This window comes from Arvicanthis niloticus, chromosome 17 (genome assembly GCF_011762505.2).
Source record: "Arvicanthis niloticus isolate mArvNil1 chromosome 17, mArvNil1.pat.X, whole genome shotgun sequence".
Taxonomy (NCBI): domain Eukaryota; kingdom Metazoa; phylum Chordata; class Mammalia; order Rodentia; family Muridae; genus Arvicanthis; species Arvicanthis niloticus.
Window position 1 is genome coordinate 8677739 of NC_047674.1, and position 12787 is coordinate 8690525.

The following is a 12787-nucleotide window of genomic DNA, read 5'->3' on the forward strand; positions in this document are numbered from 1 at the left end:
TTAAGTTATTTACTTTGCAGCCCAATCACAGGGGGTTCCCCTCCCTCCACTCCTCCCACTTCCTCCCTCTCACTTCTCTTCCACCCATTCATCCCTCTCCACTTTCTCTCCAATAAAGGAAGACCTCCCATAGATATTATCCACCCTTGGCAAAACAAATTGTAGTAAGACTAAGTGCATAGTCTTCTATTGAGGCTAGAAGAGGCAGCCCATATAGGAAGGAGAAAGGAACCCAAAAGCAGCCTATGTATTCAGAGATAGCCCCTACTCCTGCTTTAAGAGTCCCAAATGAAGACTCAGCTGCTCAACTGATATATATGTGCAGAGGTCCTAGATCAATCCCAATCATGCTCTCTGTTTGGGAGTTTAGTCTTTATGAGGCCCTATGGGCTCATGTTATGTGACTCTGTAGGTTTTCTTGTGATGTCCTTGACCCTCTTGCTCCTTCATTCCTTCTTCCTCTTCTTCCAGAGGGTTCTTCAAGCTCTACTTAATGTTAGCTATGCATCTTTTTATCTGTTTTTATTAATTTCTTGGTGAAGGCTGTCTGGTGTCATTTATGTTAGGTTCCTGTCTGCAAGTGTAGCAGAATATCATCAATTGTGTCAGGAGTGAGCTGGTTCTTATGGCATGGTTCTCAAGCTGGTCCAGTCATTGGTTGCCCCTTCACTCAAATTCTGCTCCATCCCTAACCCATGCACATCTTGTAGGTAGGACAAATTGTGGGTCAAAATTTTCTGGGCTAGGTTGGTTTTCTGGTGACAAGAGATGGCTATTTCAGAATCCATATCCCCCATTGGTAGGATCCTTAGCTAGCTAGAATCATCTTCATAGAATCCTGGGAAATTCTGCATCCTAGGTTTGTAGTTTGACCCAGAGATCCCCTGTGTTGATTTCATTTCTCTTTCCCAGTTCTTTCTTCCTTTGTTCTCCTGCTACCTCATTCTTCCTGTTCCCATCCCAATCCATCCCTCACCCAGTCAGCTCCCTTCATCCCCTCCATGTCTAATCTATTTCCCCTTCTCAGTGAGATTCAAGCATCCTCCTTTGGGCTCTCTTTGCTACTTAACTTCTTTGGGTATGTTATTTGTAGCATGGTTATCCTGTACTTTATGACTAATAGCCATTTATAAATGAGCATATACCATGTATATCTTTATGGGTCTGGGTTACCTCACTCAGGATGATACCTTCTCATTCCATCCATGTGTCTACAATTCCGTGTCATTGTTTTTAAGAGGTAAATAGTATTTCACTGTGTAAATAAAGCACATTTTCTTTATTCATTCTTCACTTCAGTGACATCTAAGTTGTTTCCAGTTTCTGACTATTATAAATAAAGCTGCTATGAACATAGTTGGACAAGTGTTCATAGTTGAGTAAGTGTCTACAGTTAATCAGAGTGGAGCGTCTTTTAGGTATAGGCCAAGGAATGGTATAGATGGGTCTTGAGGCAGATGGAGTCCCAATTTTCTGAGATATAAATTGCAATTCTATCAGATGTAGAGTCTATAAAAAAACATTCTCCCATTCTGTAAGTGATGGTTTTGTCCATTTGAATATGTTCTTTCCTTTTGTTTTTGTTGTTATTGTTTTTCCTACTATCCACTTATTAGTGAGTACATACAACACATGTCCTTTTGGGTCTGACTTACCTTACTCAGGTAAGTCATTTTTCAGGTAATGCATTTTTGTATGCATTCTTCTTTTGTGGAACATCTGGGTTGTTTCTAGCTTCTGGCTATCACAAACAAGGCAGCTATGAACATAGTGGAACACATGCCCTGGTGGCATTGTGGGGCATCTTTTGGGTATATTCTCAAGAGTAGTATTGCTGGGTCTTGAGGTAGAACTATTTCCAATTTTCTGAGGAACTTCCAGACTGATTCACGACTTTGCAATCCCACCAGCAATGGAGTGTTCCTCCTTCTCCACATCCTTGCCAACATATGTGGTCACCTGAGGTTTTATCTTAGCCCTTCTGATTGGTGTTAGATGGAATATCAGAGTCGTTTTGATTTGCATTTCCCTAATCACTATGGACTTTGAACATTTTATTGGGTGCTTCTCAGTCATTTGAGATCCCTCTGTTGTGAATTCTTGGTTTAGTTCTATACCCCATTTTTGATTGTTTTGTTTACTTTACTTGCTCTTGATTTAGCTTTGGTATGTGGTATCTGTCTAGAAAATCATCTATTTCATCTAAATTTTCCAGCTTTGTTGAGTATAGGGTTTTGCAGTAGGCTCTGATAAATTTCCTCTGGTTTTTTGTTTGTTTGTTTGTTTGTTTTTTTAATTTCCTCTGTTTCTGTTGTTATATCTCCCTTTTCGTTTCTGATTTTGTTAATTTGGATATTGCCTCTGAGCCCTTTAGTTAGTTTGGCTAGGGGTTTATCTATCTTGTTGATTCTTTCAAATAACCAGCTTTTGTTTTGTTGATTCTTTGTATTGTTCTCTTTGGTTGATTTCAGCCCTGTGTTTGACTATTTCCTGCCATCTACTTCTCTTGGTTGAGTTTGCTTCTTTTTGTTCTAAAGCTCTCAGGTGGGCTGTTAAGTTGTTAGTGTAAGATCTCTCCAATTTCTTTACCAGGGCACTTAGTGCTATGAATTTTCCTCTTAGTACCCCATTGTGTCCCATATGTTTGGGTATGATGTGTCAGCATTTTCATTAAATTCCAGGAAATGTTTAATTTCTTTCTTTCTTTTTTCCCTGACCAAGTTATTGAGTAGAGAGTTGCTCAGTTTCCATGTGCATGTGGGCTTTCTGTTGTTTTGGGTGTTGGTTGAAGGCCAGCCTTAGGTCATGGTGATCTGATAAAATGCATGGGATTATTTCAATCTTCTGGTATCTGTTGAGAGTTGTTTTGTGAGCAAATATATGGTTGATTTTGGAGAAGGTACCATGAGGTGCTGAAAAGAAGGTGAATTCTTTAGTTTTAGGGTGAAATGTTCTGTACATACCTGTTAAATCCATTTGGTTCATAAACTATTAGTTTCACTGTGTCTCTGTTTAGTTTGTTTCAATGACCTGTCCATTGGTGAAAGTGTGGTGTTGAAGTCTCCAACTATTACTGTGTGGGGTTCAAGGTGTATTTTGAGCTTTAGTAAAGGTTCTTTTATGAATGTGCATACCCTTACATTTGGGGCATAGATGTTCAGAATTGAGACTTTCTCCTCGTGGATTTTCCCTTTGATGAGTATGAAGTGTCCTTCCTCATCACACTTAATAACTTTTGGTTGAAAGTCTATTTTATTGTATATTAGGATAGCAAATCCAGCTTTTTTTCTGGGACCATTTGCTTGGAAAAAGTTTTCCATCTTTTTACTCTGAGATACTCTCTGTCTTTGTTCTTGAGGTATGTTTCTTGTAAGCAGCAAAATGCTAGATCTTGTTTGCATATTTATTCTGTTAGCTTATGTCTTTTTATAGGTGAGTTAAGTCTGTTAATATTGAGAGATATTAAAGACAGATGACTGTTGGTTTCTGATATGTTTGGTTTTGTAGGTGACTTTGTGTGCTTTTGGTTCTCTCCTTTTGGCTTTGTTGTGAGGTGCTCAATATCTTGTCTTTTCTTTGGGGTACCTTCCTTGTGTTGTAGTTTTCCTTCTAGGATCCCCTATAGGTCTGAATTAATAGATAAATACTGTTGGAATTTGGTTTTGTCCTGGAATATTTTGTTTTTTCCATCTATGTTGGTTGAGCCTTTTTCTGGATATAGTAGCCTAGGCTGGCATTTGTGTTCTCTTTGAGCCTGCAGGACTTCTGACCAAGTCCTGCTGGCTTTCATAGTCTCTGTTCAGAAGTCTGGTGTAATTCTGATAGGTCTACCTTTGTATATTTCTTGGCCCTTTTCCCTTGCAGCTTTTAATATTCTTTGTTTGATCTGTGCATTTAGTGTTTTGATTATTATGTGATGAGGGGATTTTCTTTCCTGGTCCCATTTATTTGGTGTTCTATCAACTTCTTGTACCTTTATAGCTATCTCCTTCTTTAGGTTGGGAAAGTTTTCTTCTATAATTTTGTTGACGACATTTTCAGGTCCTTTGAGCTGGGAATCTTCGTTCTCCTCTATTCAGATTATTCTTTGATTTGGACATTTCATTGTGTCCCGAGTTTCCTGGATGCTTTGGGTTAGAAGTTTTTTACATATTGAATTTTCTTTGACATTTGTGTCAATCTCTTCTATAGTATCTTCTACACCTGAGATTGTTTCTTCTATCTCTTGTGTTGGTGATACTTACATCTGTAACTCCTGATTGCTTTTTTAGGTTTTCCATTTCCAGGTTTGCCTCTATTTGTGTTTTCTTTACTGTATCTACTTCTACTTTCAGGTCTTGGACTGCTTCATTCAATTCCTTCAACTCTTTGATTGTGATTTCCTGTATTTCTGTAAGGGATTTATGTGTTTCCTCTTTAAGGGCTTCTACCTGTTTACCTGTGTTTTCCTGTATTTATCTCAATGAGTTATTTATATCCTCCTTAAAGGACCCTTATTACCTTTATGAGAAAGGATTTTTAGGTCAGCTTCCTGAATCTCAGGTGTGTTGGGCTTGCAGTGGTTGGTTCTGATGATACCCATGTGTACTGGCTTCTGTTGCTTATGGTTTTTTGCTTGCCCCTTGCTATCTGGTGCTTGCTCTTGGGACTCTCTTCTTCCTATTGGGCTGCCATATCCAACTTCAATATGAAAGGTTTTATTTTCTTTTGTCGTGTTTCTTATCTACTAGAAGCCTTTCTATTTATAATGAGAGACAGAAAGGGAGTGGATCCAGAGAGGAAGGGAGGGATATGTAACTAGGAGTGGTAAAGAGAGGAGAAATGACAAAAATGATGTATTGTATGTAAAAATATTTTGCATAAAATATCTTACATTTAAGAGATAACAGAAATATGCTAAGTATCTCAAAATTAAAAGTGCTGCATGTCAAGCTTTGATAATAAGTTGTTATTTTTTTGAATATTAAAAAAAGTAAGAGACAAATGATAGCCAGAGAAGGTGGAAGAACAACATTTGAATATGAGGAAAAAATAACATACCTAGTGTGGTGAAAGTCCCTGCTTATGCCTCTATCTTGGAATATGGGCCTTCAGATTTTCTGTGCTAGATTCAGAATTAGTAGTTGAGAATAATTTTTACTTTCAATAGAAGAAAGTAGAACTCTGTTCAAAGAAGTTTTATTATAGCCTTTATTAAATTGAATACATTTTAACTGATATTTGGAATGAGAGAGAAGGATCAACTTTTATTCTGTACATGGACATCCACTTTCTCCAGATCCAGCTTTTGAAGATGCTGTCTTTTCTCTAGCATATGATTTTCTTCCTTTGTTCATAAATAGACATCTGCACAGTAGGTTTTGCTTATCATCATCTCTTTCCCATCGGCTTACATGTCCAATACTGTACCAGCACACTGCAGTTTGGTGCACACAGAATCTGCAGTGTGGTGTTGTCTCCAGCATTTCTTTATCTCAGATACTCGACATTCTTTGTTTCCCTCTGAGTTTGAGAATATTTCTTCTGATTCTGTAAAACAAACAAAAACAAAGCCATTGGAATTTGGTTAGTATTGCATTGTATCTATAGAACACTTTCAGTGATACACCCATTTTAACAATATTAATTCTCTTAACTGATGTACACAGAAGTCGACTCAGCTTTTACTAGTTTCTGTTATTATTTTTTCCAATTCTTGATTTCTTACTTTCTAATGTTTTGTGTACTTCATCATAGTGTTCTTTATCTCCATTAGATTTTCCCTAGGTATTTTATGCTTTGGTGTAACTGAATAGTTGAATGTGATTATTTTCCTGATTGCTTTCTGAGTGTGATTAGTAAGGTCCTAGAAAACTTACTAATCTTTATATGCCAGTTTTCTATTCTCTACTCTGCCAAAAGTATTTGTCATAATGTCTCAAGAATTTTCAGATTAAGCCTTTAATAGATTTGTTTTTTTCTCTTCCTATGTATGATTTTCTCCTACTTTTCCTCAACCAGCTGCTTAGGTTAAGACTAAAAGCTCTCTGGTGTAAGTGTGCAGCAAGTGGATACTCACTTTATGTTCTCAACTTCAGAGGAAACACTTTCAGATTGTTCAGCAAGGTGCTGGCTGAAGTCATGACTTATGACATCTATTATATTTGAATAGTATCTTCTGATACTACTTTATTTGGGATTTTACTACAATGATGGGTTAAGTCTTTACTCGGATAATTTTTATAATTGTTGATATTTTATGTGAGTTTTTGTCTTTGATTCTATTTTATATACTTTTTAACAATTATTGATAACCAGGAATTTTATAACAAATAAAATATCCTCATAGTTACATTTTTTTCTTCTTTATATTCTAGTGTGTCCCATGGCATATGTTCTAACTTGTGTTAAAACCCAAATTTAATATTTTAAATTGTATTGTATATTTTATTAATTTTTACAAGCACACACAAGTTATTAGGATTATCAATCTTGATAGATTTATCAATTTTTCAGGGTCTAGTTTTAGAAAACTATGTTTCTTGGAGCTAAAAGGATGGGTTAGCAATAATGAAAACTTGTTCTTTCAAAGGACCTGTATTTGGTTTCCATCATTCACATGATAGCTCACAACTGTATGTGACTCTAGTTCCAGGGATTTCAAAACAACCTCTTCTGAACTCTGCATGTGGTACACTACAGGCATGCTGGCAAAATACTCATAAACATAAAATAAAATAAGTGAACATAACAAAATATTGTTAAAATAAAAATAAGAATTATTTAAAATAAACATAATTATTCTTCTTGATAAATTTGACTTTCTGATAATGACCAAAGAACTTGGATTCATGTGTCCAGTTGAAAAAAATAATCACTATTACCTTCCTACCTTCCCAGCTACTAAGCTTTGTGAGAAGCAAAGGAAACCATACAAATGCAAATGGGCCCCATAGGAAAACTGAAAGCACCACAAAAATACAAAGTAAACTTAGAACAGGGGACCTTGTGATGTCCTGTGATATTGAGATGCCATAAATAAGAAAAATTATGTACCTAAAATACAAGGCTTCTTGCTATAGAGGCTCAGGTGCAAGACTTGAAGGAGCCCAAGAAAGAAGCAAGACTTGGTTTTCCCATGGTCAGAAATTAAAATGAAGAAAATTTGAAATAAGGACAAGCAGGAACATCTGGTACATGAGTCATGTCACTGAAAAGGGAAGTGGGGAAACGAAGATCTGATAGGAGGAAAACCAAACCATTGAACACTAACAACCAGCTCTTTTCAGCAAAGCTCCAACCCCCAGTTAAGAGGGACAAATTACAAATAAATGCAAATTAACAGAACATTCTCCCGTTCTCACAATTAATTATGATTTGTTTTATAAGTGCACCTAACTGAAACTTTCTCCTTTTCTCTATTGAAGGATAAATGAGAACTTTCTTCTGTGGCAGTTCAATTGGTTTGTTGGTTTTTTGAGTGCCACTCTACTCGCATGGTTCACATTTTTCCCATTTTTATGTTTTCCACATAGTTTACCTGGTGAGTATCAAAATATAATTAATTGGTTATAATAATTTATACCCTCAACTTCAATTCTCAAAGCACAGATAAACTACATCTCTTTATGAATATGCTTCACCTATGTGTATTGTTCTGTAAAAAAGAAATATATTTTTCCAATATCCTTTTTTAACCAAATTGAGCAATATCACATCCTAATATATTTATATACTACAGCTTAACTAGCAGGTATATGTGTAACTCATTATTTTTTTGTTAATATACCATTTTATTTAAAGTGTCAACTTGGTTTTTTTAAAGAAAATATACTCAAATCTATTTTTTGAGTGTATGAATCAGAATTGTCTAGAGTAACAACTTATAGAATGAAATTTTATGTTTAGAAAGAAAATTTATTTTCTTTCTTATAGTATTATAGTCTTATAGAACAAAATTTTATGTTTAGAAAGGGGATTTATTAGAATGACTTACAGGTTGTGGTCCAGCTAATCCAAAAATGGTTACCTTGAATATAGCTCAAGAATTCTGCAGTTTTTCAGTCCATGAGGTTGGAGGTATCAGCTTGTCTTCAGTTTGCATTATAATCCTTAAGTAGGAGGTTCAAATGGGGCTGAAGAAATAGACTTGCTAGTGAGTGCAAAAGAAAGCAGACAAGTAAAAGTGGCCAGGGACATGTCTGAACATTCAGTTCCAAAAAAAGCACAAGTGGAAATGAATGATGAAAAAGTACAATATATCCAAACATCTGGGACATAGCTGAAACACTTCTGAAAAATAAAGCTAATTATTAACAGAACCTATGTTAAAAACTCAAATAGTCAATTTATATAAAAGTACAAATGGACAATAGATATTTGAAAAATGATCAACATCCTTTCCCATTAAGAAAATAAAAATTAAAGCTTTGCATTAAAGGCTTAATTTAGACCATTGTACCTTTAAACCATTGTAATTCCATTTCAGCATTGTGAGAATAGCTGTAATCAGGAGAATAGTGCAAATGACAATGTGGGAAAATACAAACTTTTATTCTCTGCTGGTGGCAACATAAATTTATACTCTGGAGGTTTCTCAAAACATTCTGAAAATAAGGGGCTGAAGAGATATCTTATCAGTTAAAAATGTATGCCACGCTTGCACAAAATATGAATTTGGTCATAACTGCATGCACCTCTAGACCATACACACACACACACACACACACACACACACACACACACACACACACACACACCATATTTAAAATCTTTTTTAAAAGCTTAAAATAAAATTACCATATTACCATATGGAAGAGTTGTACCACTCTTCCATATCTATGGCTATAAAATGAATGATTTATCCTAGCTAGTTCCCAGTAATGAGATAGAGAGGTCAAGATTCATTTCTAGGGTTCACCATAATATTTTAATTCCCTATGCTAATCAGGCTATTTCCCAGCCAACATCCCCACAATACTTGCACTTATGGCCTTCCATTCTCCAGCTGAATTCTATGAACTCTTTCCTGGTCCCTCCTCCTGGCAGATTCGAATATCCCTTCTTCTCTCTCTCCCTTTCTTTCCCTTGGCTGCTGGAAGTCCTGCCTTATCCTCTCTTCTGTCCACACAGTGGGTGATCAGCTTGATGGACACTATGCAGAGAGAATAAATGGTTAAAATTCTTTACACAAATTTGAGACAGAATATTTTTAAAGAAGCATAACAATGTTGTGTCCATATTGAAAAAAATTATGAGGGCAGAGAAATCAGCATTTGAGTAACACAAGGACACCTATTACAGAATGCCCAAAAGGATTATGTCTACATATACCTGATGGATTCTATCACAGAAATACCTGTGTACCTTTACTTACTGTATCACTATTTACAAAAACTAGAAAATAGGTCCATTCTAGATGTTCATATATAGTTTAGTAAGACAAAGAATGTGTGGTACCTATGTGTTGGGAGCATGAAGGCACCTGTACCCACAGGTCTTCAGGGGAGACAGGGATGTTAGCCATGTAGGAATGACCTCTCAAAGAAATAGATGTAACCCACTTTTCCATCCACAAAGTTGGGAATTAGAGGTTATTAATAGCTTGGTGATCTGTATTATCTCTTGAGCCAGGCTATATATCAAGCTCCTACAACAGGAATGGAAGTAGCTAATACTCTAAGTGACTTTTACATTATCTTTATAGCCAGGGGCTCCCCGAAGCGTCCATAATGAGGATTGGAGATACCTAATATTCTAAATGACTTTCACATTATCAATATAGCCAAGAGTTTCTCTAAGCTCCCACAACCAGGACCAGAGGTGGCTAATAACCCAAATGAACTCCGTGCTGTCTGTATGACTGACAGTAGGCCAGACTCTTCCTTAGACCCTTGAGCTAATTAATACAGGTAGACTATCTCCAGAAATGGCATATACCCTGAAGAGGTTTGGATACAACTAGTGCCTCCTTGTACATAAGGGATTGTATTATGCCAGGAAAGTTTTTTTTTCAAATTATGTTTTGTTTAAATATGCTGACAATAAACTGCTAAGCATCAGACTCCCTGGGGTTAATACAGGTTGACCAAGTCAATTTTAACTGTTTGCATTCTCACTTTTTCATGGTTTGTTTCTTTACTTGACACCACAGGAATCCCCAGACCAATGCAAAGTGGAATTTTATTTAGCTAAAATAAAAATTAATCCATAAACATTTTAATCAAACTGATAGAAGTAGAAATTCTGTTAAGTCAAATCAGCAAGACTAAAAAACATCAAGTACCAAAAGTTTTTTCATCCATATGTGCAATGCCAGTTTAAAAGTATGTATGTCTGTACACATATGTGTGCATGTGTGCATGTATGTATGTGTGTGTTTGTGTGTTTATATGTAGGGTGAAGAAAGGGGTTGTGGTGTGACAGGATTAGAAAGATGATAATTTGAGTGTCTAAAGAGAGCTTAAGGCAGCTGGATATGCAATAATGAAATACAGATAATACATAAGTCAAACATGAGAGTTACAGGAGATAGCTATCAACTGGAAGGGATGATGTGTAGGGAGATCAAAAGGAAAGAGGAACAAGTAAGAACAGACTTTGATGAAATATATGTATGAAAATAAAGTTACAAACTGACTACTCTATATACTAACATAAAATGTTTTAAAGTAAGTGTTTTACACTTTCAGCAAACAGAGAAATGCTAATTGAAACAGTTTTGAGATTCTGTCTTTCACCCTCCAGAATATCTATCATTAAGGAAGTCCCAGTGAGACATACGTTACCATCAAGTGAAACCTTCATTCCTTTTTCTGCACAAGTAACAACATCCATGATATAAAACAGTCCACAAATCCAACAACAAATGACTCAATAGGAAAATGTGTAACTGAGTGACACCCCACTTAGATGTAAGGAAAACGCTTAACACTTGCAGGAAAAATGCTGAGATAGCATATACTCATGGGACATGAAGGGAGAACGGGGGCTATGTGAGAACAAAAAAATAAAGGGTCTAGGAGAGATCACTGAAAAAGGCATGTTAGGGAAGAAAAGGTGTAATGATAAATGTATGGGAATTTAAATGTTATAGTTACACTGACTACTGCTATTGTACAATTACATTATTCCTATTATTATTATTATTATTATTATTATTATTATTATTATTATTATTACATCATTACAAAAAGTTCTCACGTGGTAGTGTCCTTTATTACCACAGAAATACTTTGTGATATAAGAAAGGGTGTTTTGGGGGGAGGGTGCATTTTAAGGCTCTGCCATGTTATTGAATGTGGCTGTTGAATTCTACATTAAATTAGAACTAATTAACTCAGCCACAGGAACCACTGAAAATTAAGGATCCCACTTCTAGTAGTTAAGATAAATACACAGTGGTTGACTTAAGTATTTGGCAGTGCAGATGTGAGAGATTACATGATCAACTAATTGTCTTTGCTGTAGAAGAATTTACATTCTGAAACATACATTGATTTTGGTTTGTTTAAAAATAACTCTCTTGTATTTCCATGAATATCTGTGATTACTATAATGCGAATGAATACATGAGGTATATTTTCTTACCAACTTCAACTATTTTATTTATGACCTCAGGTGCACACAAGCTAAAACTACACAAAGAAAAGGATTCTCTTTACTTTTACAAGAAGCTTAAAAATGTGAAATATGGATCTCGTTTTCAGGATTTGTTTCATGCTCTTTGGGTATAGTAAAATATTTTTATTTAAAATATAATACGTTTTATTTAAAATATTATAAAATATTTTACAAATCAGCTAGGTTGTCCTGTTTAATCTTTATATAGAGCTAAGCAAATAAACAAAAATGTTTCCTAAATTAGGGTGAAAGTTTTGGGGTCTCTTCTTAGATTATTCAGTTTTGTTATAATTGTTATAATGGAAAGAAAGAATGCCCTTATTTGGTAGTCCTAAAGACCTCTCTGGTGCTAGTAACAAATGATGCCACAGCTATAAGTTTGATTTTTTTAAATTTGATTTTATGTGATTTTGTGTTTATTCTCTCTGAAGAAATTAATATGATATTTAACAAGATGGGATAAATTGGAAGAACCTGTGTCAACACATCCTCCCACACACAAGCCCACAAATCACAATATTGAGTTCAAAATCCTTTGTTTTTGTAGGTGAGAAACGTGCTTCCTGAAATAACAGACTCCAGGATGCAGAGGAAGCCCCTTCCAATGCTCTAGTCTTACTTCGAATGCTCTTTCTTCTACTTAAAATTTTCTTTCTTTCTTTCTTTCTTTCTTTCTTTCTTTCTTTCTTTTCTTTTCTTTTCTTTTCTTTCTTTCTTTCTTTTCTTTCTTTCTTTCTTTCTTTCTTTCTTTTGGCACATAGATTGCATGGTTGTAATTATCACATAGAGTTTTATTTATTTTTAGTGAATTTTAAACTCTGAATAGAATTTCCAGAAGTCTTTAAAATAATATCAATTGAATTTTCCTAAGTCACTTTAGAATTGGAGATCTCTATCTTTGCAATTTCTAATTATTTTCACTTTCCTGGAGATAGGGTTTTTTTTCATTGTTCATTGTTTTATTCAAAATATTCCATTTCTTTTTTAAAATATTATTTTAAACTTAAAATATAATATGGCTCTTCCCTCTTTCCATTTCTTCCCTCCTTCCCTTTCCCAACCCCGCTTCTCTTTGTCAGCTGTAAAGAAAGAACTAGAGGAAATTAAAGAACACTAAGAGCAAGAGAAATGACCTTCACTAGGCAAAAGGCTTCATTCCTTTTAAAATATTTACTGGCCATTTGTA

General features: G+C 35.2%; 1 protein-coding gene across 1 annotated transcript in view; it reads left to right on the forward strand.

Moving 5' to 3' along the window:
- Positions 1 to 12787, forward strand: part of Slco6a1 (solute carrier organic anion transporter family member 6A1) — a 72562-nt gene that overhangs the window by 13319 nt on the left and 46456 nt on the right. Inside the window, exons 5-6 of the mRNA XM_034521911.2 lie at positions 7407 to 7522; positions 11599 to 11708. Coding sequence (XP_034377802.1) covers positions 7407 to 7522; positions 11599 to 11708 — 226 coding nt within the window. The remainder of the gene's footprint in view (positions 1 to 7406; positions 7523 to 11598; positions 11709 to 12787) is intronic.